The 26,273-nt window shown below is 45.3% G+C and overlaps 2 protein-coding genes across 9 annotated transcripts; both read left to right on the top strand.

Annotated features, from left to right (window-relative positions):
• Nucleotides 1-8,710: 8,710 nt before the first annotated feature.
• LOC118230483 (cold-inducible RNA-binding protein B-like) lies at nucleotides 8,711-15,587 on the top strand. 5 transcript variants are annotated; one of them, XM_035423564.1, is made up of 8 exons: nucleotides 8,711-8,864; nucleotides 9,784-9,893; nucleotides 10,101-10,207; nucleotides 10,414-10,564; nucleotides 10,721-10,889; nucleotides 10,998-11,056; nucleotides 13,973-14,070; nucleotides 15,389-15,587. In XM_035423564.1, exons 2-7 carry the CDS (start codon nucleotides 9,794-9,796, stop codon nucleotides 13,975-13,977), a joined length of 591 nt encoding a protein of 196 aa, XP_035279455.1. In that variant the 5' UTR covers nucleotides 8,711-8,864; nucleotides 9,784-9,793; the 3' UTR covers nucleotides 13,978-14,070; nucleotides 15,389-15,587. The 5 variants fall into 5 exon arrangements, with proteins under 5 accessions (XP_035279455.1, XP_035279456.1, XP_035279454.1 ...); XM_035423565.1 differs by having other exon boundaries at nucleotides 13,973-14,063; nucleotides 15,384-15,587; XM_035423563.1 differs by having other exon boundaries at nucleotides 11,604-14,070; nucleotides 15,389-15,585.
• Nucleotides 15,588-18,103: 2,516 nt separating this feature from the next.
• LOC118230484 (cold-inducible RNA-binding protein B-like) lies at nucleotides 18,104-26,269 on the top strand. 4 transcript variants are annotated; one of them, XM_035423568.1, is made up of 8 exons: nucleotides 18,104-18,256; nucleotides 20,461-20,570; nucleotides 20,717-20,823; nucleotides 21,885-22,014; nucleotides 22,218-22,386; nucleotides 22,495-22,557; nucleotides 23,221-25,721; nucleotides 26,078-26,269. In XM_035423568.1, the coding sequence occupies exons 2-6, from the start codon at nucleotides 20,471-20,473 to the stop codon at nucleotides 22,547-22,549; spliced, it is 561 nt and encodes a 186-aa protein (XP_035279459.1). In that variant the 5' UTR covers nucleotides 18,104-18,256; nucleotides 20,461-20,470; the 3' UTR covers nucleotides 22,550-22,557; nucleotides 23,221-25,721; nucleotides 26,078-26,269. The 4 variants fall into 4 exon arrangements, with proteins under 4 accessions (XP_035279459.1, XP_035279460.1, XP_035279461.1 ...); XM_035423569.1 differs by having other exon boundaries at nucleotides 23,384-25,721; XM_035423570.1 differs by having other exon boundaries at nucleotides 25,624-25,721.
• The last annotated feature ends 4 nt before the right edge of the window (nucleotides 26,270-26,273 follow it).

Consider the following 26,273-nt stretch of genomic DNA (forward strand, 5'->3'; position numbering starts at 1 on the left):
AGGGGTTGATTGACACACTGGGCGAGAGACCGGGGTGTTTTTCGCTTTGCAAGCCCTGTAATCCACTTAATGAGCGAATGCGTTTTCATAAACCGCAGCACCTTGTTTAATTATAGTCCAGAGAAGGTTCAAGCGTGGGAATTAAAATGTTTCAGTGCTGTCGACACAGCTGCAGGTGCGCTGGGCCCAGTGCAGCGCCTGTCTCAGGAGCACCTGGGGTTCAGCTGCTGTGACTGTCACCACAAAATAAACAAACAAACACACAAAAAAATATATATATATATTTTCCCCCTGAGGTGTTTCTCTGTGGTATAATACAAGTGAAATTGGAGAACGCTTAAGTGACTTTTTTCTTTACATGAGGGCAAATATGGAATTGAAATTTTTTCAAATGAATGAAGATCCCCATTTGGGGATTCAAACATTCTGTCCACACATTACATTTAAGCCAGCCCCGCCCATACTTTGGGAGCCCCCCCCCCCCCCCCTCCACCACACACCCCCGTCCCTGTACATTCTGCATGGTAAAGGTAGTGTAGTAGGCTGGGGAGGCAGTGTAGTATAATGGCTCAGGAGCTGGTTTTGTTCGATTCCTGGGTAGGACGCTGCCGTTGTACCCTTGAGCAAGGTACCTAGCCTGCGTTGCTTCAGTATATATCCAGCTGTGTAAATGGATGCGGTGGAAATGCTGTGTGTAAAAGGTTGTGTAAGTCGCTCTGGATAAGAGCGTCTGCTAAGCGCCTGTAATGTAATGTACAGACCCCACATGGCTATGACTAGCCTCTTGCCAGTCTGCTGATCAGCCTCTCTTACTCAGCTCACACTCCTGCCAGCCAGGCATAATTAGCTCATCAGACAGATATTTAAATAGAGAAGGAGAAGAAAAAGAGAAGGAGGAAAAAAAAAAAAAAGACGCGTCTTTTGGCTGGAGTGTCTCTGTGACTCAGGATGGCGAAAGAGAAAATGGCTGCTCTATTTCTGGCGGCAGTGGGATGCCGCTCGACATCACAGCCTGTTTCTGTTTTTGTTTTTTTTTTCGTTTTGTTTTTTTTTATCTTTCGTTTTTGTCAACGGAACAATTTGTACGTGCCGCAGACTGAAGGGGGGGAACCAGGGGCCAGAATCTTTCTGCTCTGGACAGCAGGGCCTACCAAAGTTTAACCGGTATTTTAAAAGTTTAGCCGGTATTTTAAAAGTTTAGCCGGTATTTTAAAAGTGTAACCGGTGTTTAATGTGGCAGGTGAGCCATGTCAGCTCGCTAGTCCTCCACCTGGTCTTCCAGACGTTGATTATTGAGGGGGTAGGTGCGTTAGAGGGTGTGCCCCACTTTTGGGAGGTAATATCAGCTAGTCCTGGTCCTGGAGCTCCAGGGGATCTGGGGAACCGGTTAGGTTCAGACGAAGAAGAGAGAAGCTGAGGTGTTTCTCATGGTTTCTAATTGTTTTTCTAATGGTCATGTCTGGGGTTGTTATTTTTTAATGGCCATGGTTTGGGTTGCCATGTTTGCAGCCTGTACAGAAGATCAGTTTTCCAGGGGCAGGTGTATCACCTGTTACCACTGACTGCAGAGAATGAACCCTGATCCTTGACCTCTGACCTGTGCCCTTTTTCTGGATTTCCAGCCAGACAACTGGTCAGGTGACAAATAAATTTTAAAAAATCTAATTTTGCGTCAGTGTGAAAACTGGAAGCGAGAGGAAACCGGCTCCATCTGTCCCAGCAGACTGGTTTTCACAGGGGAAGGCAAATATAAGCGCACCGGTTTTCCACAGACGCCCGCTAACGTCGCTAAGCTAATCCTCCGTGGCGAAGGCACATTGGCGTTAAACAGGTTCAACTGCCTCCCGCGAGAAAGAGCTGTGTGGAGAAACGACGCTAAATGCATTCGGCCTCAGTGACCGGCTGGGAGGGAGGGACAGAGAGAGAGAGGGAGAGAGAAAGAGGGAGAGGAAGAGAGAAAGAGGGAGAGAGAGGGGGTGAGAGAGAGAGAGAGGGAGAGGGGGGGTGAGAGAGAGAGAGATAGTCATGGAGTGTGCGTGTGTGTGTGTGTGAGTGAGTGTGTGAGTGCGCGCGTGTGTGTGTGACTGCACAGAACAACCACAGCAGATATTGCTAAAACATATACAAATAGCATTAAATCTATGAAATCTAAAATATATAATTAACACATACTGTTTGGACTATAATCATGCACGAATGAGCATAATTATTATAATAATCTCTCTCTCCCCCCCTCCTTCTCTCCCTCTCTCCCTCCCTCTCTCCCCTTCTCCCCCTCCCTGCACAGCCTACACACTGCATTTACACATGTGACACATGCACTCACTCAGATCTTTTCCCGTAAGTTACATATCCACCGCTAACTGATACACGTGCACCTTACGGTATGCGATGTCTCAGCTGCACTAGGGCAGCGGCCAATCAGAATCGCAGAAGGGAGAGACAGAACGTGTTGCTGCAGATTCAACCAATCTGTCAGCTGATCTCGCTCGGCCCTGGTGTTCCGATGGGTCATTCAAAATGGCCTCATTTCCAGGGTCAGGAATGCATGAGATTATTACATTACAGGCATTTAGCAGACGTCCTCGTCCAGTGTAGCTTACACAACTTTAACACAGCATTTACATTGTACTCATTTACGCAGCTACAACAGCAGTGTCCTACCCGGGAATCGAACCTCCGAACGTCAGGTTACAAGACCTGCTCCTTACCCATTATACTACGCTGCCGCCCCACCACGTTTTCAGCCTCCGTTCAATCGAATCGCAAACAATTAAATAAATTTCACGTTCATTTATTATTTTTGCTGTTCCACAGGGGACATTTGGTTTAAAAAATCTCAACCGCAACAATAAAATTAAAAATATACTTGTTTAAATATATGCCTTGGAAGCTATTTGCTGCAATTCAGAGGAACATGAATTTTTTCAGGATGAGGTTATTACTGTGGTGTGCTGGGGGAGCGATCATTTGATAGCCTTGTTTGGTGAGTCAGGAATGTGTGTGTGTGTGGGGGTGTGGGGGGTGGGGGGGGGGGGGGTAGGGGGTGTCAAATGAGGTTGGTGCGCGACCACCCGCCCGTCTCTGTCACGCGTTTGGGTGGACGCGGGGACCCGTGACATCACAGATCCCGCCACGCGTGCGCCCCCGCCTCTCAGCCGTGAGTCACCGTGCCCACCCCCACCGAGCGCCGCCGCCGCAAAGCACTGTGGGAAAATTTACAGCGCCTACCGCGACCTACCGCGACCCGCGTCCCATAAGGCTGCCTCAAGAACTCTCGTGGGCGTGACGTAAGCACCTGTCATGGCTGGTCTCGACCTTGACATAGATCGTCGTTAAATCGACAAAATGCACGTCACCATCGCGTTGTAGCAGTTATTTTGAAATCTGAAGTCTGGCTTCGTGAAATTTGCTTTGCGCGTGACAGTGATACGCTCTCAGAGCAAAAAAGGTACGAAAAAATGCCTACGGTACAAAGGTACAAGTGCTCAGATATGAACTTGAAAATGCAGGTAGAACTTTATTGTACTTTTCAGGGGTACATTTTTTGGGAAATTTGTTCCCTGAAGAACAACAATGCACCTCCACTGAGCCTTCATTCCTGGGAGTGTATGAGGCAAGTCACGAGCGGTAACACGCTGTAATGATGGCTGGTAATGACAGGTGCTACGTCATGGTTACGGTAGCGTCACGCAGCCTTTACGACCATATATGGCAAACGCTGACACATCAGTCTGTCCTGTTGCACTGGGCGACCAGGAAGAGTGTGGATTACACAGAATTATTTTTTTTACCTTCTGTGTGTTCAGGGAGAAAGGTCAGGTTTGTGCCAGTTTGCTTCCGTTTGACAGTCACGGTTAAAAAAAAATCAGTGAACAAGTTATACAAATTAAGAAGTAACTAATAATGACATCTGTACTTGTATAGAATCGTGTGATAAACCAATGAACAAATTCTGTCTCTATAACTGTGTGCTACCTCACCTGTAGTTTACAATTTTTTCAAAGATATTTTATATTTTATTACAAAATACATTTTAGAGGGTATACCCCCCCCCCACACTCATATAGGCATAATGGTCTCTCTCTCTCTCTCTCTCTCTCACTCATATAGGCGTAACAGTCTCTGACTCTCCCGGTTGCGATTCCAGGAAAGGTGGCTCTGTGAACGTCCCACACGCAGATGAGGCCCGGCCAGCTGCCTGGAATCCGTGGGCCGGTTCCTGCGTGAGCGCTCGCGTTCCCTTTTCCTGTCAGGATCCAGGAAGAGGTGGAATTCTGGGAAGCCTGCCGCGGCACTTCCTGCTGGCCGCGTGCGTCCTTGAAACAGCTCGGGTGATGGTGACCAACCAGGCGGAATGGGCTCCGCCCCCCACCCCCCTCCCCAACCCCCTCCCCCCACCCCCCTCCCCAACCCCCTCCCTGCCCCGAACCCCCACCCCGCCCCCCACTTCTTTATCGCTCACCGAGCGCTGCACGTAACCACGACGACGCTAGGTGCACTTCAGCTGCGTGTCCCCAACCAAAGAAGGGGACAACTGAAGCCTCTTCTCCTAGCCCAGTCGTGAAACGTGGTTGCCACGGCAGCCAGTCCAGAATGCAATGCTGACCGTACGAATCTGTGGTTCGTGTCGCGGTTCTGGGTCGGCGGGAGTTGGCCTGCGTTTGATGGCTTTAGCGGTGCCACGCTCACGCTTGCCTGGTTTTGGGAATGTTGTCAGTCAGGTCTGGAGCTGTTGTTCAGATAGCTCCGGTTGGACACACTTGTGCAGTCCTACACGGTCAGTCACCCCCAGATAACAGCGTCTGCTGAATGACAGCAATGCAACGTCAACAATACAACAAAACACGGAAGTACCGCGTGATGCGCAACGGAGGAAGCCTCTGAAACGCGTCGACCAGCGTTGGAAGACTGGAGAACAGCCTTCAACGGTAGCTGGAGAACAGCAGTGGTTGGCTCGTGGCACAAGCGAATAACAAAGGAATATGGGGGTAAAATTTTGTCAGTTTAGTCTGATAACACCAGTTCAGACGTCACTACGCATGGATACCTTCAGTGTAGAAAGTGGACCATTGAGTTTGTCAGTGAAATTTGTCATTTTTTATCTTCTCTGAGCCAAAATCATGAATGCAGTCAGTCAGATAGGCTATTGCCTGTGCCATGATGACCTGGAGTGGGAAAAGGTGAATCTTGGGTAGTTCGATGCACGGCTGTCACCATAAATCCAGGACAAGCCTTCGTTTCTTCAGTCCAGTGATTTAATGTAAACCAATAAAAATGCTTTAAAAAACTGTACAGAAATGTTTCAGAGAAACCAGGATGCACATGGGATAGTCTTCCATAAATTGATAGAACTAAGGTCTTCCTTTCACAGTTAGCCATGAGAAGGGTACAGGGTGGTATGGCTGCTTAGCCTCAGCAGTTAGCCATGAGAAGGGTACAGGGTGGAATGGCTGCTCAGCTTACATATATGTAAATATGTATTTATATAATGACAAAGGGGTGATATTGCCCCCCCCCCCCCCCCCCCCCCCCCCTGGTCTTGTCCTGCTCTGCTACAGTCCTTATCTCTCTGTCCTGCAGTGCTGGGGAAGGAAGGACAATGAGAGATGGGGGGGTGACACAGCTTGTTTCCATGACGATCGACCTTCTTTAGAAATTGCCCCATGTTGGTAGAACAGGATACGTGTGCACGTTTGTGTATATGTGTATATGTGTGTGTGTGCGTGTGTGCGTTTGTGCATGTGTGTATATGTGTGTGTGTCCGTGTGTGTGTGTGTGTGTGTGTGTGAGCATGCGTGTGTGTGTGTGTCCGTGTGTGTCCGTGTGTGTGTGTGTGCGTGTGCGTGTGAGTGTGTGGTGTATGTGTTTGTGTTTGTGTGTGTCCGTGTGTGTGCGTGTGAGTGTGTGGTGTATGTGTGTGTGTCCGTGTGTGTGTGTGTGTGTGTGTGCGTGTGAGTGTGTGGTGTATGTGTGTGTGTTTGTGTGTGAGTGCGGGGGGGTTCTGGCAGTGATAGTAGACTGAGAGACAGGCTGGTGGTGCTCTGGGTGGGTGGACGGGCCAGTGAGTAGGCGGAGGTGGACTTAGGCTGTCTAGAACAGGCTGTCTCTCTCACTCACTCTCTCTCTCACTCACTCTCTCTCTCTCTCTCTCTCTCTCTCTCTCCAGCAGTAGTGTTGACCGCTGGTAATCAGGAACATGATTGTACCTGGAAGTGTATTATAGCATTACATCTAAAGCGAGAGAGAGGTGGAATGTACTGTTACACACACGCACACACATATGTGCATGTACACACACACATCGCACACTCGCTCACACACACTCGCGCACACCCACACACACACACACACACACACACGCTTGCACATACACACATGCATACACACACACGCATGCTTGCGTGCACACACACACACACACACACACTCATACACACACACACACACGCATGCTCACACACACACACACACACACACACTCATACACACACACACTCATACACACACACGCATGCTTGCGTGCACACACACACACACTCATACACACACACACACACACGCTTGCACATACACACATGCATACACACACACACATGCTTGCGTGCACACACACACACACACTCACTCATACACACACACACACGCATGCTCACACACACACACACACACATATGGTCTTATGACTTTTAATTTTCCTGTATTTTGCGACTCCTACTCATTTCACCCACGCCTCAGCACCCCTCCAACCCCCCCCCCCCCCCCCCCCACCCCCCAACAGTCCACTCCCACAGTCACCATGTCAACAAGCCCAGAATAGCACCACACACTTATTTTACCTCTTAAAGACACAGGTAACGGCCTTCTGTGGATACTCCCAGGCATTTCTCTGTTTTTGGACCCTTGGTCAGTGAGGTACTAATTTCAACAAAGATCCGCCTGTATGCATGGACACTTCCTCACCTGTCTACCTGTGTGAGGTGTTCTGGACAAACACACCTGCAAAAGGAAGAATAGAACAGGAGGCGTGGCCTGTATCCCTTCTTGCCCCCATCAAGGTGAAGAGGCCAATCAGAGACCAAGTGGCCATGTTTAAACAATTTCCCAGAATGCCACGCACGTGCAGCACGACACGTCTCGTGCAACGGGCAAGTTAATGCGATGTCACGCAGAGACTTCTGATGCTGTGAGTGATTTTAGGAAGTGAAAAAGGTCTGAGATGCCAAAAACAGACAGAGAGAGAGAGAGAGAGAGAGGGGGGGGGGGGAGGGAGAGATAGAGAAACACAGACAGAGAAAGAGAGATGGGTTGGGAAGAATAACATTGAAGTGGAACTGTACTGTCTGTACTTCCCGCTCCCGTCTGCTGTCTGTCCTGGCCCCTCGCTGGTGGAATGAGCTCCCCGTGACGGTCAGAACAGCAGAGAATCTCACCACCTTCAAACGCAGACTGAAGACTCACCTCTTCAGGCTGCACCTCTCCCCACCCCTCCCTAGCCTATAGTTCAGCTCACTGTACCTAGTTAGGATAATTTGATTATGTTAGTGTATCTGGCAGGATTGTTTTTGTCTGATTAGGTGTGATTAGATGTGATTCCAGTGCTAGTTTGTACTTGGTAGGATTCTTGCTTGCTGAACAAGCTTACTCTACAGGGTTGGAGTCCTGATCGATGTGGTCACTTCTGGCACTACGATCCTTACTTCACTCTAGTGTTTCTTTTGCACCTCTACATCATGAACCTATGCACTTGTTGTATGTCGCTCTGGATAAGAGCGTCTGCTAAATGCCTATAATGTAATGTAATGTAACTGTGTCCGTACGATGCTGAAAGTGTGCAGGATAGCTCTTTGATCCTGGTGACTGAAGGGTTATGTGATCCTCCTTGGCTCCATGGCGAGGCTGAGGACTCCTGTTCACTCTGTGTCCTGTGGGAGAGTTACAGAGCGGCTTGACTTGCAAGATCTGCTGCAACAGAGCTGGCGGTGAAGCAACACCGCCCCCTAGTGAGCATACGTGTGAGGTGTGTGACAGCCATGAGGCTGCTCTGTCCTGTGTACTGTAAGCATATGCAAGCTGCACAAATAATAATAATAATAATAAGTACTCTACTGTTTTATCATCATAACCACAGCGCCACCTTCCCACCCCACCTCCATGCCCTTCACAATCCTGCTCATACATCTCTTTCCTAGAGATAAACTATAAACTGCAGTGTCACGAAATGCATGCCACAGAACTACAGAACTAGCAAAAGTAGCAGAAGTAGCGACAAAAATTCTAATTTACACATTTATGTAGCCAATACGGAGCACGTTGGCCATCTGCCTCCCTACACAAATGAATTTATTATGTTGTGACGTGGTAATCACGTATTTCATTTATCGTCGAATCCGTAGGAACACCCATATAATGAAATGTAACTCCAACAGAAAAATATGATTGCACAAAATATTCTAAAAGTATGTATTGCTTTCGTATTATATGCCATGATGTACTCAACCCCCTATCTTATCAGCCAATACAATGCACCGGCACGTAGTTGGCGGGTAGTTGGTAACGAAGTGGAAGGGTTAATACCGTTTTCACCGAGCAGATGGTCTTATCTTCGCGCTAATGCGCAGACTTCGTCGATTGGTGTGTATTACCCACGTGATACATGTGGACAAATCACAGAACAGTGTCCCCAGTGATCAAGGTAAAAAACAACACAAATAATCTTCCTTTGACACGCCCGGTTTGTAATTATTCATGACGTAGCTGCGTATATTTGTCACAAAAGGGAGGACATTTTGCTGCAGCATCTGTATTGAACCTTCGTATGCGTTCCGGCGCCTGAAAACCAGCTTGAAGGAGACCGAAACCAGGTAACCAGCTGTTTTTCACCGCGTGTAATGCTTATTTCCACCCTAATCACTAAAGGCCAATTTTTTTGCAAAACAGATTATCGAGCCGACTTGGCCGCGTAAATTTGGATTTCATGATTTAAGTATTTAGAAATGTACAAATATTTTAAACTAGCCTAATATGAGAGCTGAATGTTACCAGGTAGACTAGAGTAACAACAACCGTAACAAGCTGGTTCTCGTGCCCTTTCGAACTTTGGCGTGTGAAGTCCATAGTCTAACGGTAACGGTAATTTGCCCAACCGTTGCGTGAATCAAAATGGCTGAGTGGTAATGTTTGCTGGCCTTTGTTCGTTTGCAGTGCATCACGTAGCGACGTTTTTCGTTGGTTAGCTTGAGAAGCTGCGTCGTCGTTACCCAGACGGATTGTAATAATAAAAATAATAATTGTGTTCCGGATAGTCTACTAATCGATAGCGATGAGTAGCGTTAGTCTTTGTAGCAGATTGTACTTCAAATGCGTTTTGGGTTTAATTCCGGTTTTTTCGAGTTTTTTTTAAAGGGGCTATAGCTAGCCATGGTTTGGAGAAATGTAGGCCATGGCTGCTTTGGGGGGTGGGTTTAAAGATGGCCGCGGGGCAGGGTTGATGTGGTGGGAGAAAATGGCGCAGCCTCGTTTTCAGTTTCGCGGCATTGTCTTGAGTGGCATTGTTCGCCACAACGATGACGCTGGCAGGAAAACTTTAAAATGAATAAAAATGCTTTGAAAACACTGAGATTGTGTTGTGTAATGTCTAACTTAATTTCTGAGTTTGACGTACTTAAGTAAGGTCGGTAGATGCAGATTTAATCTACAGTCAAGGCATGTGTGAATTAATTGTGCACATTTTAGCTTTAGCTCAATTGACCCTTATTTTAATTTTTTTTTTTTTTTTTACAGAATATTCAACATGTCGGATGAGGGAAAACTTTTCGTCGGAGGCTTGAACTTCGATACCACCGAAGAATCTTTGGAGTTGGCCTTTTCGAAGTATGGCAATATTTCGAAAAGTAAGTGATCATTACATTACATTTATTTGGCAGACGCTTTTATCCAAAGCGACGTACAAAAAGTGATCTTATTTTCTGTATCCCGTGGCTAATGATGACGTGACGAATTTTGACCCAGTTTGTTCGACTGCGTACCAGTTTTGTGGTACATTGGTCATAACTGCAAAGAATGGCCTTTGCTAAGTTTACTGAATTCTTGCGTTTCAGTTGACGTGATCAGAGACCGGGAAACGCACAGGTCGCGAGGCTTTGGCTTTGTGACGTTTGAAAACCCCGACGATGCCAAGGACGCACTGGAAGGCATGAACGGAAAGGTAATTTTGCGTTTTGCACATACCTGTGTGATGCTAGTAAATTTTCATGAGCTCGCTCAGGATTGGTTTTACAGCAGAGGTGGATAAGACTTGATAATGGGTGTTTTGTATTAATCTGATGCCTCGAGCTGTGAAACTATGTGATTAATAGTATGTGGCAGCCCTGTCCATTACAACTAAGCTACCACCCCCTGTTTCTTTTGTAGACAGTCGACGGCAGAACCATCCGAGTAGACGAAGCTGGCAAGTCTGGATCGAGGTCTGGTGGTGGATATAGAGGCGGACCCTCCGGCGGCAGAGGGGGCGGATTCTTCAGAGGTGGCAGGGGTGGAAGAGGTGGGCCTGGTTATTCGCGAGGTAAGGGCTGGCGATTGCAAAATGGCGTGTCTCCATTTGCTTTGTCATGCCCTCCTTGATTTTTCCTACACGTTTGGGAGGGGAAAGGGTCAGACGACAGTCACGAATCTCCCTGCTCGCCTCCCGCCCCCCTCCCCGCGTATCTTTTTTTGCAAGGTGGTGGAGGATATGGAGGTGGAGACAGGTCCTATGGAGGTGATCGGAGTTATGGAGGAGACCGGAGCTATAGCGGTGGTGACCGTGGCTACGGTGGTGGATATTCCCAAAGGAGTGGTGGCGGCGGATACTCTGGCGGCGGCGGTGGCGGCTACTACAACAGAGATAGGTGAGGAGCCAAAATGGCACCCGTCACCTGGGAACGCCTATTGCCTCAGTGCAACTGCAGAAGGGTTGAGCTATGGCAATAATGTGCTAACACTGTTTTTTCTATTAGGGGACAGTCTGGCTATGGTGACCGCTCTGGATCCTACAGGGACAGCTATGACAGCTATGGTAAGTATGAGTATGAGTAGGCGTAGAAGCGAAGCTCTTTCCCTGCACCTCTTTGCCAGAAAGCATTGTCCATTATGCAGGGGTTCCTGTAGTGCTGTAGGTAGATGTGAAATATGGCCTTAGAATTGGACCCGTTTCAACTTGTCATTGTCAGACGCTTGCCCTCATTTTGAGAAGGATGCTTAAATGCGATAGTGGATCCAGATCTCAATTTAGAATTCCCGGTCTTGGCCCACCTCCTGTGCGGCCACAGTTCACTAGACCGGCGTTTCAAATGTCCTGCTCTCGCTGGGACCGGAGGTGGGTCTCTCCACGTGCACTCCTGGATAGTCTCTGGACGCGTCGCTGTCCTGTCGGGGCGCAGAATCAGATGTTGACAAAGCAGCACCTAAGTGGCACGCCTTGAATGCCAGCCCTGTGCGTTTGTGCATAATTGAACTGTTTTAAGGGGGTAAGTAGCTATGGGGGATTTCAGCAGGGAGGGGGTGGGGGAGAGATGTCCAAGTACTTCAGTGCCTTTACATCTGTGCCTACTTCTTGTCCTCAGCTGCACACGAATAAAAATCCCTCCTGATTCAAGACCATCCCTTCGCTGGCTGTATTTATAAAGATGCGCTCTTCGAAGAATTTTTGAGTTTTTTTTTTTTTTTTGTTTTTGTTTTGTTTGTTTTGTTCCTCCAAGTGGTTTTTTGTGATGAATGTAGTATAATTCTGTTTAAGCAGCAGAAGTCTCTCTAGCGAGCCCGTTTTTTTTTTTTTAATTTAGAGTGGGCGTGTCAGCTTTAGGAGGCGACTACTCCTGTAGCATTTAATTTTGGTCAATGTATGATGGCGAAAACTGTTCACGAAGGATTCCTGTACTACGACCTCATTGCTTAATGTTGGCCCAGAGAAGGCAGTCTACAGGGAAACCCGGACTAAAACTTTACAGCTGTTTTTTTTAAAAACAAATTTCTATAGACAAACAGGCTTGTTCCATGAGTAAGTCTGTATATTGTTAAACACAGCCTGGCAGCTTTTAGTTCTTTGAAACTCCCTGGCACCAACCCTCCAGCAGAACTTCACATTCAATTCCAAATCCAAGATTCATCTCGAGTTTGTTCCCAGTGGAACAGCTTTAGTGTTCTGAAACCTTTCCCCTGTGAGTATCTATTCAAGCTCCCAACCCTAAAAGCTGATCAGATGGTGTTTTTTTGTTTTTTTCCCCCCCCTCTTTTAAAATTTATTCGGGAACCATGACAAGCGATAATTTACCTGAAAGACTTAATTCTCTTGGGTTCAGTTGCATTTCTTTTGTCACAAGGTGGTTTGCCCCTTTCCAATAAACCGCCTTTCTTTTATTTAAAGAAAAAAAGTAAATGGAAAAAGTGACTTGAGTTGGATAAAACGTCATAAGATTGAAACTGGTACCATGAAGTCTGGTCACTCGTGTGAAAGGCCAGCCATTTCTGGCCGTTGCCCAAAGTTCTCCTGTTCTTTGCAACGTATTGAATTTTAAATGTGCTCTGCTCTCATGGACTGAAATCTTCTGAACTTCAAGAACAATGTTACTACCAATATTGTCCCTGCTTGGAAAGATGTGCTTTCTGTTCTGTGTGTCTCCAAACAACCTTAAAGAATCTCTTTTTGTAAACTCTGGCTTCATGAAGCCTATTAAACAGTTGGTTGAAAGTACTACTTGATTTTCCTGTTGTGCCTCAAAACGAATCCTGTGTGCCTCCTGGACAAAAAAAAAAAAGATTGAAACCTCAGCCAAAGCCGTTGGGTATGGGGTGGTCAATTGCGACAAAGGAGGGAGTAATTCTGGGTAGCCTGACTTCTAAGGAAGTAGTGAAGAGTTTGTTTATCACAGTGTCTAGGCAAACTAGCCAGGAGACCTTAAGTTTGATGATACTCAAACTCATTCACGACTGGACCCTCAAATTTCAGTGCAGAAATGAGAAGTTGCGGGGGGGTGGGGGTGGGGAGGGAATTGGGTGATGAGTTGGGCTGTTCTGCTGGGCGTTTCTGGTTGTGTTGTCCCATAATCCTTCACTGCGTCCAAGTGCTCTCTGCTACTGTTCGACTGGGTGGGGAAAAAACCGCCTTGTCCTTGGAGGAGTGTTGGGCCTACCGACATGAGAACCGTGTGAGGCGCAAGCTGCTCTCTTGGCTAGTTCATATGTGGAGATAGGCCTGTAATGTGAGGTAAATCCTTTTGCTCTCCTGTTCACATCCTCCAGACTGAGTTCATTTTTTAGTGTTCGTTGAATCCTCCCTCCTACCCATCAGTCCTCTCTTCCAAGATGACAACTCTGGTTGTAGGTTTTTTTTTTTTCTTCCCCCTCAAGTGCTCCATTAAACTGCATGGTAAATTGAGCGCTGTCTACTTTTAATATTCACTGCCCCCTCTCCAAGCTCCACCTCCAAATCTTTGAAGGCATCCTTAGAAGTGGCCATTTTGGCCCCTGTTAAAGTTGAGCTTTGGCGTCCCCCCCCCCCCCCCCCCACATCTCTAGTTCAGATGCCCCCTCCCCCTTTGGTAATCTTGCAGATGAGGAGTTCTGCACCCATTTTGGACCACTCCACTGCCCTCAAAATGAGACATTTTTCCTTTTCCCTTGGAAGTTCTCACTGAAACCAGAGGTTTTTTTTTTTTCCACTTAGACCTGAATGGGTTTTTCACCCCCCTCCTTGTGCATTTAAGTAAAACTTTGCTGTTAAAACTACATCTAAATCTGTATTACACTTACTGTTCAGTGTTGCATTTTTTAGCAGTGGGTGTCTTAAGACTAAATGTCAGCAGTTTAGTACAGAGCCTGTTTGAGACATGGTCACATGCATGTACTGAGGGGCATTTGTAAGACTAGGCTTTAAATTTGTAGCTCATAGATGGCTTGGAGCTGTGAACTCATCTCTTGAATTTGCCTTGTGTAGGTTGAGGGTATCTGAGCGTCTGGATTGAGCCGTGCAAGATGAGAGCTGGTCAGCTGCGGTGACCGCTTTGGCCTGGTCCTCTGGATGAGACTCTTCAGGTAGGTTAATACCAGAGATTTCTTGATGGCTTGTTTGCTTGATGAGATGGTTCACTCCAATGATGCAGTACTAAGTTGTATTCCTGCTGTTCAAACACATCAGTTGTCTCATCTAGGGATAATAAGCATGTCATAATACCACCTACCAAGTCAAGAAAGGAGGGGGAAGCTTCTCTTGTCAAGGATTATTCTTGTTAACGAGCAGCGGACAGCCATTGGATGCTTTCTGGTCTCTGTAAATTGCCATGAAGTAACCAGTAAAGCACCCTCCAATCACTGTTGTCTTTGTTCCTCTGGTTGATGAAATTTGTTGATGGAAGTAATGGCAGTTGGGCTCAGTCTTTCCCTCAGAGCCGCGGGATGTTCACTGGTCGTTCCTTGCCTCTTCATCAATTGGTTCCCATGAACAACTACTAAACTCGCCTCAGCTGGGTCCTTGGGTCTCAATTGGTTTCTAGAATTTTAAGGTGGACACACATGCCATCCTTAGGTTGTCGCGGGCAATAGTGAATGCCATACGATAGACTGTAGGAAATTGAAGTTTCATATAAATGAGTGGACTGCTGGGAATTTATTCCAAAAATGACAACTGAAGTGTAAACTTGGTAAAAGCTGCGGTTTGCATGTCTGTTTTGGAGCACTTTTGTTCATATTTGGTTAGATTTCTGCTCAGAGAGACTGCAGAGATGGTGCTAAAGCTAGCTAACAGAAAATGAGGTTGAGAGATTGGATGCAAACAAATCATCGAATAGCTAGGTAGATACTAGCCAGGCAACTTAAGTTTCTTGCAGCTGCATTGTCGGTAAACAGGTGAAATTTGCTACAGCAAAAATAATTCTAAATAGATTGGCTCTGCCATATTACTAACTTCCTGGCTTTAAACTTTTCTTTTTCTTTTTTTTTTTTAAATCTAGCTTTCTCACCCTGCTAAGGCTAACTCTGCCACTACCTGAGCAATACTGCTTCAGACTCATGGTTGCCATAGCTCAAAATAAACGAGTAACACAGCAATTGTGCATTTTCTACCTGTGAATGGGGGTGGGGGGGGGAGTTTGGTGTGGAGCAGGGGCAGGTTTGTCCTGCCCGTCTGGATTATTTGCTTTTGGTCCAGATTCCTTGAATAAGAATAGTGCTCCAGGTGCAAATCAGTTGCTAGGTGACGGGTACTTGCGGAAACTCGTCTACGAGTATGTGGGGAGCCCAAAAAAAAAGTTTATTTACTGCTGAAATGTGGTCCTTTTCTCCTTCCTTCACCTCTTGGATGGATACTGGGAAATTGCAGGTGAAATGCTAGAATTTTCTTTTTCTTTTTTTTCAGGCACTGAGCGCTGAGGATATTGGAGAGCACTTGGATTTTTGGAGTCTGGCAGGCCTGCCGGCAGTGTGACTGCAGTCCTGTCCTGGGGACGCGTGGAACGTGGGGTTCTGCGCCCCGGTCTTCATGCAGAATGTGCATTTTTGGGCCCCCCACTGCAGTCACCTGAGTTTTGATGACTTATTAAATTATTTATTTTATATCTGTCTGTGGAATGGTCTTTTTTGTGTGTGTGTGTGTGTGTGTGTGTGGTGTAACAGTTTGTCTAATAATCCAAAATGCAGAAGTTAAACGAGCCGAAGGAAATGGGGATGACTAACCAAATGGAGTCATTTCCTTTTTTCTTTTGGGAACTGATGCGATGGCTCTCCTGCACCGCTTGGTTTTGTAGGCAGCTCTTTGGTTCCTGGAGTTAAGAGCCACTGCTTTAAATCTAACGGTGCGTTCCAACTGCCAATTTAATTTTCCCCAATTCCTTTCCTCCTTTGGAACAGAATGCCTTGTATGGAAGGCCAAATGGGTCAAATACATTAAATTCTGTTAGTGTTTGATTCCACACGTCCACGCTTGAAAGCCATTTGTCACTAGCTAACGATAGGCCTACTTACCCATCCACCATGTTCTGTGACCAGCTCTAGGGGAAAATGGGCACTGCAAATATTAACTGTACAGGTTATTGTAATATTGCATTGCCTGTGGGTCTTAGTGAAAAGAACAAAAGTGTATTGCTTTTTCTGCATCCAGGGAAGGAGCAAGGTCAGCGTGTCATTTACATATTACATGTAGAAAATATTTCACTGGACCCAGTTAACAACCCCCCCCCCCACACACACACACACACTGAAAACCTGGCATTAGGCCAAGGGGGAAAGCAAGCCAATTTTTGGCACAGGCTTTTCGTTTCTTTTTTTTTTACTACTCATTTTAAAATATCCCTTGGTCGTTTGTGAATCCAAACAAGTATTAAAGCACATTAGCATAGAATTCACAGATTTCAGTTTCCTGGACCTTTAACAGGTTCGAATGTCCTTAAAAGTTGGCGCACCTCAATCGATTTCTGGGTCATTCAAGGACCTCACAAGACAAAGGTTGAATATATGAATATGAAAAGAGCGAATGGAATGTGCTCACACTGAGTGATTCCAGATGTGATTTTCACCTTTTTGACCCGTTTGGCCTTCCATACTAGGAAAGCGGGCAAGAACAGGAAGCAAGGAGGTGAGAAATTAATCGGTTGGAACGCACCCTGAAGGTCGTGCCCTGTTTACCTCTCCCGTTCCAGGCAGGCTTGTTTGCTCCCTCCTAGTAAGCTGATTATAGGTGTTGCATTTTAAAACATTTGCTGTGAAACTTTTTCACTAATCCCTGCACATGCTTACACAACTGATGGCATATAGACTTCTGCACATTTTCCTCCACCCTTTTTGTATGTTTTTAATAAATAAAAATCTGTCCTGTAATTTCCATGTGTGGTCTCCTGCTTTTGTCATTTACGTGCCAGGTTGTGACACAGGATTTCTGTGGAAAAGCAGGAAAATAGCAGGAAAAGCCAATTTACCTTGTTGGCTTCTGGGAGATCCTTAACTATCAGAGCAATCTGTAAACTACCATGTGGTAGGGAAAGACTCAAGCCAATGAATCCAATGGTAGGGCTGAAACAGATCTGTTTGAGCATTCCAGATGGGTTCACTGGAGAGCTCAGGGAAGGCTGTCTCCCCCAGCTACAGTGGTACGCCCACTAGTTTCCACAGGACCGGTTTTAGGTCTATAAACTAGCTGGCTTGTCTCTTTGTCCTGCATTTCCGGTGAATGTTCACTCTTGTGAGTGCTTCAAACTGAAGACAAAGATCAGTGATTGTCTATGTATCTGGATTCAAAAACAAAAATGAAGAATTTGTAATGTACCCAGGATACTTAGAAAAATATGCTAATTTCCGATTAGTCTTTCTGTATAGTGCTTTTTATAGAGAACTATCAAAGATGCTTTGCAGAGAAACAAGGAAAACTGGGCAGAAACTAGACTTGAACCCCCAAAAAGCAAACTAGGTAAAAACTAGTGTGTGTCCTGTCCTGTAGCTACACGTTCAAAGAGAAGAAAAAAAACACCAACTTCTCAGAAACATACTGCTGTATTGTGATAATACAATTCCATTAATACATTTGTATAAATAACAGGAAGCATTTTGAATGCAATCAGGTTATAACAAAACCGATTATGTTTCTTATTACATTTTGAGTTATGTAATTTTGTAATCAGCTCTTGGTTCTAGAATTTGGTTGACTCAAATACATTTGTCTTGTGTTCCCAAATTTATTTAAAAGCTTTATTGAACAATTATAATGAAACGTTAATAAAATGAAAAATAAATGAGAGCAACATGGAAACAAAATGGCGAAATAGAAGACTTTCAAAAGAACAATTTAAAATGGAAGCTTTCGATGGGGTTAATAACATTGGCAGTTCAATGTTAAAAGAGCAGCCCATTACGGCAAATTAAAGTTTGGACATTAGAACCAGGTATTAAAATTATTAATATCCGGGAGTATAACTGGCTTTCGCTAAAAGTCTTTCGCTATTTGCTGACAGTTTGCTCTTATCTCCGCGGGCAAATTTCAGGTATCATCGATTGGTCAATATCTCACAACGCTCACATATTGGCAAATCACTGACGAGCTTTCCGTGTCAGCGAGGTTAAAAACAACGCCTTATCTACACGCCCTTTTGTAATTATTCATGATGTTGCGTGTGTAACGTTAGCCTGTACTTCTGATTTCCTCACAAGAAGGGGGGCATTTAATTGCACGGTCTCATTGACTGTAGGGTTGTCATATCCAGCATCTGAAGACCAGCTTGAGGAAGGAGGGTAAAACGTATGTATCTGCGTATAACATATACCCATTGGTTTTGTTTCATTCTCAATTTGGTTCATTTTCTGAAAAATGGCTATATACGGTAGTCTAGCCAGCTCGCCCACCATTAATGGAGGTTAGCTAGCTTTAACTTTAGTGCTACTGAAGTATTTTACTCGTATGTTCAACTCGCGTCAAGAACTTGCAGATATATTGATAGAAACTTCTGAATTTATTTACTAGATGGCTAGAATAATGAGCTAATTGTTTGTGGGTTACAGTCGTATGATTCGGAGTTTTGAGCTACCTACCACATGGAGCCTCGCTAGCTAAGTTCACTGTCGTTTGCGTGAATCAAAATGGCTGTTTACCGCTAAGTAACGTTGAACAAGTCTTTAATTTGAATTGCATGACGAGGTGGCTGATGTAGTTTAAAATGCACATATGCTGGTAACTATGTTATTTTTTTGCTGGTTCTTTTTTCCTGATTTAATTCATTTCCTGGATATTTTTCTTAAAATTCCGCTTTTCGTACGTTTACAACGTTTGATGTGTGTATAGTGGCTGACGGTTAGCGTTGAGTAACCTTCGTAGCTGATTGTACTTAAAACGCGTTTTGGCAGAATCCCGGCTGTGGTGGCGTTATTTGGGGGCTCTGTGGTTTGGCGGAAAATGTAGGCCGTGCTGCTTTGCTGAGGAATTTTAAGATGGCCGCGGTGCGGGTAGGGTTGATTTTGGTGGGAGAAAGTGACGCAGCTTCTTTCCCAGGTAATGTTACAAACCGGCCACACAGGTCGGGTACTTCTCCCAGACGCGCGAAATAACTCCGCCTAACTTCAGGGACGGGCTTTTCCCTAATAAACCAGTGGAAAATCGATACTCGCCATGAAATACGATCTCCTGTAGGCGGGAGTTCCGTTGGTGGAGCTCATTCATATCCAACATGTTCTTTGCTGCGCTGAACATGCAAGATGAAACATGCAATTGCTAGCTAGCAGCAGTCATCGAACATACGCTTGCCTAATTAGCAGATGATCGGCTATGCTAGTTATGAGCCAGGTAAGCACTGCTTATCCACAATGAGGATTATTGACTACCCACGGATATTAGCATAGCCAAACCGCCTTTACAATTCGCTGTTACTACTGGGCATAGTGGACGTAATTCATGTTCGGTTTTCAGCACTGAATTGCTGACCAGGGCCCTGTCTGAATCGGCACACTTGCCTACTATTGAGTGTAGTTGTTAAATAGGCTACACTCTAAATGTATATACTTATTTCCGGGGTTTCGCTAAGTATGGCTGCGTTCGACACTGTACTTGTGTTCTCCTGTTGTTACAATACACCTCCAGGTACACTTGCAAGAATACACGTACCCAGTGTAAGAAAGCTTAAAATCCGTTCAATTTGGAACATACTTATTATTTGACGTCAGCAATACTGACCTCTAACCTTAGCAAGAAACACATCGATGCTACTAAAATCTGTAAATAAAATATACCTACACTTATACCTGAAAACACGAAGAGAACCTTCCGGTGAAATCTAGCATTCTTGCCTTGTTGCGCTCTTCAATTTTGATCACACTTCATCACATGGCCGTTTTACTTCTGCATCTGCTATACACTCTAGAAATAACACAAGTATACAGTTTCAAAACACAGCGTATATTCAGGAGCATACTTTTCAGGAAGTAAATGACCGTTTTGCTCCCATAAGTATGACACGTAGCTTCGCTAATATTTTCTTTCAGTAACTACAACATGAACATACTTATGGTTAAAAATCTTGCAACTCTTCCACGGTTTGATTGGAAAATAGCATGGACAATATTTTTGCATACTAAAACATATACACTAAAGAGTACGCAGTATGCTGAGTTGACGGTACATATTTTGAGGACACCGTAGTTAGGAGGATGAGTCATACGCTGCCACGTTATAACATAATGATAAACTGCCCCAGCCAATCAGATTAAGCAGCAGAGTTCTGTTGCCGCCTATGCCAAAAAGGTAACTGGAGAGCTGTTCCTCCCATTTTACTGTTCACATTAAAATTCAAACCTTTTGTTTAAACCTATTCAGTCATCCTGTTGTTTCTAGTTTGGCTTGTTTGTGTAATTTAGAAATGCACCCTCTGAAGCATGCAACTCCAGCTGAAAGTGCAGAGAAGGTGTAGCGAGCGCTGGCTAACTGACACTCCTGACTGGCACTTCATTTTGCAGGATATTCATCATGTCTGACGAAGGGAAGCTTTTCGTCGGAAGCTTGAGCTTCGACACCACAGAGGAGATCTTGGAAGAGGCCTTTTCAAAGTACGGGAACATCTCGAAAGGTAGGCAATCTTGGCTGTCGTTCATCCGATGTTATGAATTCTAACCAGAAACTTGAATGCGTATTTATTGCACTGCATTGCTTTTATGTACGAGAGCCAGTAAGTGTGGCCTCCATTTATTAATTTAGTTGATTCTTGCGTTTCAGTTGACGTGATCAGAGACAGGGAAACGCACAGGTCGCGAGGCTTCGGTTTTGTGACGTTTGAAAACCCCGACGATGCCAAGGACGCACTGGAAGGCATGAACGGAAAGGTAATTTCACCAGTTGAACTCACCTGAGTGGAGCTGTATGTGGTCACGGAAGTTTGGGTTTGGTATTGATTGTAAGGGCTGGGGCTCTGAAGTTGGTGGGAGGCTTAAAAAAAAAAAAAAACTGGGGGTAACCAGGAACTATGTGGCTCCCCGAATTGAGAGATTGAGACAATCTGTTTCAAGGCTTAGGGTCCTCATTGGTTCACAAGCCATGTGATTGACAGCAGGACACGTGGCCCCGCCCATTGTAAGGCCTCGTTCACCATCGCCAGGTCACTGTTTTTGGGTTTGATGAATTTGTCTTGATGCAGTTACTCTGGTAATTTGCCTACATTTAACCCTTTTTAGGTGCAAGATCACAAGTACGCGATTTAGAATGTTCTGAACTGAACATTCTAATCCTGATGTGACGCTCGCTACTGGTGATTCGAAACATTGGAGTTCTAGAACAGTCTTTCTCCACCCTGGTCCTAAGAAACTTCTGTGCATGCTGGTTTTTGTCGAAGCCGATATCCTGATCAATTAAAGGGATATTTCACTTTGGTGTAAAACAAGTAATTTTGTGGAGCTTACCTCATTGTATTTGCGTAGCGTGAATACTAGCAACGTCAGATGCCTTTTCAGTTTTTCGGTTCCCATTCACTCCCTTTAATTTTTGTGACCTTGCCGAAATTAATCAGTTTAAAATACAGACTGAGTACAGAGGATAATAGGTCGATTAAAGAGAGTACTAATAATGTCATAAGGTCTGAGGTTTCTTGAATATCTGGTGTCCCATATTCATATCTCCGGAAGGTCAATACATCTATTTTTTTAGGACAGGCACGGGCATGGCTAGCATAGCATGTTTTTAAGAGGGTAAATGTCCTTCAGTGGGCATAATTACTGTGATTGGAACAACAACTTGCATACGCAGTGGGTCCCCAGGTCCAGGGTTGAGAGACCCTGTTCTAGAACTCTGACTTAGAATTCTGAAAAGCCTACTCCTTCAAAGGGCTAAATGTTATACTTGTTTTTTATTTGTTTTTTTTTTTTCTTCTTCCTCCCTGCTCCTCTTGTAGACTCTTGACGGCAGAACCATCCGAGTAGACGAAGCTGGAAAGTCTGGATCGAGGTCTGGTGGTGGATATAGAGGCGGACCTTCAGGCGGCAGAGGGGGCGGATTCTTCAGAGGTAGCAGGGGTGGAAGAGGTGGGCCTGGTTATTCGTAAGGGCTGTAAGGGCGGGCGATTGCAAAATGGTGTGTCTGCATTTGCTTTGTCGTGCCCTCCTTGATTTTTGTACATGTTTGGGAGGGGAAAGGGTAAAAAAAAAAAAAAAAAAAAAAACGGTCACAAGTCTCCCCGCTCTGCCCCCCCCCCCCCCCACTTGTCCCCCCTTTGTATTTTATATAGGTGGTGGAGGATATGGAGGTGACAGGAGTTATGGAGGAGACCGTAGCTATAGCGGTGGTGGTGACCGTGGTTACGGTGGCGGATATTCCCAAAGGAGTGGTGGTGGCAGATACTCCAGTGGTGGTGGTGGCGGCGGCGGCGGCGGCGGCGGCGGCTACTACAGAGATAGGTAAGGAGCCAAAATGGCTGCCATCACCTGGGAATGCCTGTTTCCTCAGTGCCACTGCAGAACAGTGAAGCTATGGCATTGTGCTAACGTAGCCTTTCTTCTTTTTAGGGAACAGTCCAGCTATGGTGACCGCTCTGGATCCTACAGGGACAGCTATGACTGAGAGTTACGGTATGTATGAGTAGGTGGAGAAGCTAAGGCTTTTTTTTTTTTTTTTTCCTTTTTCTTTTTGTCTTCCCCTCTGTCCTGCCCCTTATCAGAAGGCATTTGTCCACGTGCAAGGTTCCTAGTAGCACAGTAGGATGATATGAAATGTGAGCTTAACTACGGATCTGTTGCCTGTGTCCTGCCCGCATTTTCAGTTGAGAAAGATGCTTGGGGGTCGGGGGTCGGGGGTTGGGGTGGTGTGGCGTAGCAGATCTCAAACTAGGATTCCCAATCTTGCCCCACCTCCTCTGCAGTAACCGTTCATGAGGATGACTGGAGTTGCCCAAGCTTGTCGCCGCTAACTTTGTTGGCGGTTCAGGGGTGGGGGGTTGTGGTGGGGGGGGGGGGGGGGTAAACCGGCTCCACTGCTGGCTTTAAGCTTTGGAAGTGTGTCTGTCCTGTCGGGACGCAGAAGCAAACATTGACAAAGCCGTGCCTAAATGGCGCATCTTCAGTACTGCCCCCTGTGCTTCTCCCTGTAGAAGTGTAAGTCAACTGTTCTTTTTTTTTGGGGTTGGGGGGGATGGGGGTTGGGGGGGTGGGGTAAGTAGCTTTGGGGATTTTTGGGGAGAGATGTCCTAGTACTTCAGTGCCTTTACACCTGTGCCTACTTCTTGTCCTCGGCAGCCCACGAATAAAAATCCCTCCTGATTCAAGACCATCCCTTCGCTGGCTGTATTTATAAAGATGCGCTCTTCGAAGAATTTTTGTTTTTTCTCGTCCTGCAGTTTTTTTTTTCCTTTTCTTTTTTTTTTCTTGTGATCTGAATTGAGGTATATTTCCATTTCAGCGGGCGATGGAGTGGACATGGCAGCGTTAGGAGGTGACTACTCTTGTTGCGTTTCATTTTGGTCTCTGTAAAATGGCGAAACTGTTCACAAAGGGTTCCTGTACCACAAGCTCATTACTTAATGTTGGCCCAGAATAGGGCTGTGTAAAGGGGAAACCGGACTTTACGGCTGTTTTTAAAATAAATTTCTCTATACAAACGGGCTTGTTCCGCGAGTAAGCATCTGCTGGTAAACACAGCCTGGTAGCTTTAACAACTTTAATAAACCCCCCCCCCCCCCCCCCCCCCAACCACAACCTGTTTGTAATAAAGTCTCAAGACCGAGATCCCGCCAAAATTGGTTCACAGCGGAACATCTCTCACATGTTAACTGACCTTTGACCTGTTTAAGGTCCCACATTAAAACTTTATTTTAAATGCTCACTTCCATTTTTTTTTTTCCATCAATTCATGATAGACTGTGACATGCCTCATAGTTTTCTGTAATTCTGTAATGGCATTTCTTTAGTGTAGCAAGGTTGGAATTTGCTCCTTTCCAATAAATCGCCTCAATATGGCACAAGATTTTTTTTTAGAAAAACCTGCAGCCCACAGCCCTGCTACCAAGTACTTCTGCTCAGCTTTATATATATTTTTTTGTTTTTCATTTTTAATATGTTCTGTTTTCCTGGGCTGAAATGTCCTCCTGCGCTTTGACTTCAAAACAACACCTGTTACTGCCAATATTGTCCATGCTTGGAAAGGAATGTGCTTTTTGTTCTGTCTCAAAATGACCTTTAAGAATTTTTTTGTTTGTTTTTGGGTAACTTCCGGCTTCATGAAGCCTATTAAAACAGTTGGTGAAAGTACTCTTGGTATTTTTTTGCCTTGTCAAACAAATCATTTGCCTCCATACCCGCACCAGCTGAATGACTGAAGTGTTCTGTTTGCTGTTATTTTTAAAAGAAATCTCAGGGGTGTGGGCAGTTGATGGTCAGTGTGGGAGGAAGTAATTTTCCAGACTGGGGGAAGTCCGTAGGAAGTTGTGAAGAGTTTATCCGATTGGCTGGGCTAACCCTCTAGTAGGCATCCAAACCCAGAGTTGCGATGGATTTATTCTTCAGCATGACCCCCTTTTTTAAAAAAAAAAAAAGAAAAAGAAGAGATATTTAAACTTCACAACTGGACCCAAATTTCAGTGCAGAAATGAGAAGTTGGGGAGGGGGAGGGGAGGGAATTGGGTGATGAGTTGGGCTGTTCTGCTGGGCGTTTCTGGTTGTGTTGTCCCATAATCCTTCACTGCGTCCAAGTGCTCTCTGCTACTGTTCGACTGGGTGGGGAAAAAACCGCCTTGTCCTTGGAGGAGTGTTGGGCCTACCGACATGAGAACCGTGTGAGGCGCAAGCTGCTCTCTTGGCTAGTTCATATGTGGAGATAGGCCTGTAATGTGAGGTAAATCCTTTTGCTCTCCTGTTCACATCCTCCAGACTGAGTTCATTTTTTTAGTGGTCGTTGAATCCTCCCTCCCTGCACCACGCCCTCCAGTGCTCTCTTCCAAGATCTCTTATTTAAAAAAAAAAAAAAAAAAAAAAAAAAGACCAAAGAAAAAAGTATGACCAGTTGTATTGAGCACTTTGTGGTAAATTTCAAGTGCTGTCTATTTGGCAAAACTTTAACTGATGCAGCCCCTTCCTCCCCAGACTCTACCTCTAAACCTTGGAGGCATCCTTAAAAGTGGCCATTTTGGCTCCTGTTAATGTTGACCATTGGAGTCCCCCCCCCCCCCCCCCCACATCTGTAGTTCTGATGCCCACCCCCCCACTTTGCTAATCCTGTAAAAGGGATCGTTCTCCACCCATTTTGGACTCCTCTCGCCACTTCCCTCAAAATGAGACATTTTCCCTTGGAAGTTCTCACTGAGATCAGAGGCTTTGTTTTGTACTTGGAACTGAATGTTTAGAGGTTTTTTTTTCTCCCGTTTGAAAAGTGCATTAAAGTAAAACTGCTGTTAAAACTACATCTTGATCTCTTACACTTTCTTTTCAGAGTGAGTTTTGCATTGTTTTTGTTTGTTTTTAGGAGTGGGTGTCCAGGATGATAAATGTCACCAGTTCTTTAGTACAGAGCCAGTGATGTTAAATTGTTGTTTAAGACATGGTCACATGCATGTACTGAGGGACATTTGTAAGACTAGGCTTTAAATGTGTAGCTCATAGATGGCTTGGAGCTGTGAACTCATCTCTTGAATTTGCCTTGTGTAGGTTGAGGGTATCTGAGCGTCTGGATTGAGCCGTGCAAGATGGGAGCTGGTCAGCTGCAGTGACCGCTTTGGCCTGGTCCTCTGGATGAGACTCTTCAGGTAGGTTAATACCAGATTTCTTGATGGCTTGTAAGACATGGTTCACTCCACTGATGCAGCGCTGTAGCCTACGTAGCGCTCCTGCTGTTAAAATGAGCTGAGTAGCGGACACCTCATCTGGTTTCTTGTGTCTGAATTAGTTGCTCGTTTTAAGTTTGATACGTACGGTAAAGTTGGCCTTTCGAAGGACAAGAGTGAACAAACATTCCAAATGGTTTCTTTTTGCTTGTCAGTATACACTTTAGAATTTACTTCGATCACGCGCCACCACACCAACTGTCAGAAAACAACAAATACTGGGAAATTACTGTTAAGGGGAATGCTGGGAAAATTCTGGAACTTGTTTTTTGTTTCAGGTGTTGAACACAGAATATTCCTGAGATCCTGGCTTTTTTATATTTTATTTTTGGAGTCTGATGGCGGGTCCGCAGTCTTCTACAGCAGTTCGGCACCACGACATCGAGTATAGTTAATATTTACGGTTTCCTCGCCGCTGTTCTAGTTCATTACTTGAGCTAACTAAATAAATAAACATTTTCGTAAAAACATTTG

This window comes from Anguilla anguilla, chromosome 6 (assembly GCF_013347855.1).
Source record: "Anguilla anguilla isolate fAngAng1 chromosome 6, fAngAng1.pri, whole genome shotgun sequence".
NCBI classification, from domain to species: domain Eukaryota; kingdom Metazoa; phylum Chordata; class Actinopteri; order Anguilliformes; family Anguillidae; genus Anguilla; species Anguilla anguilla.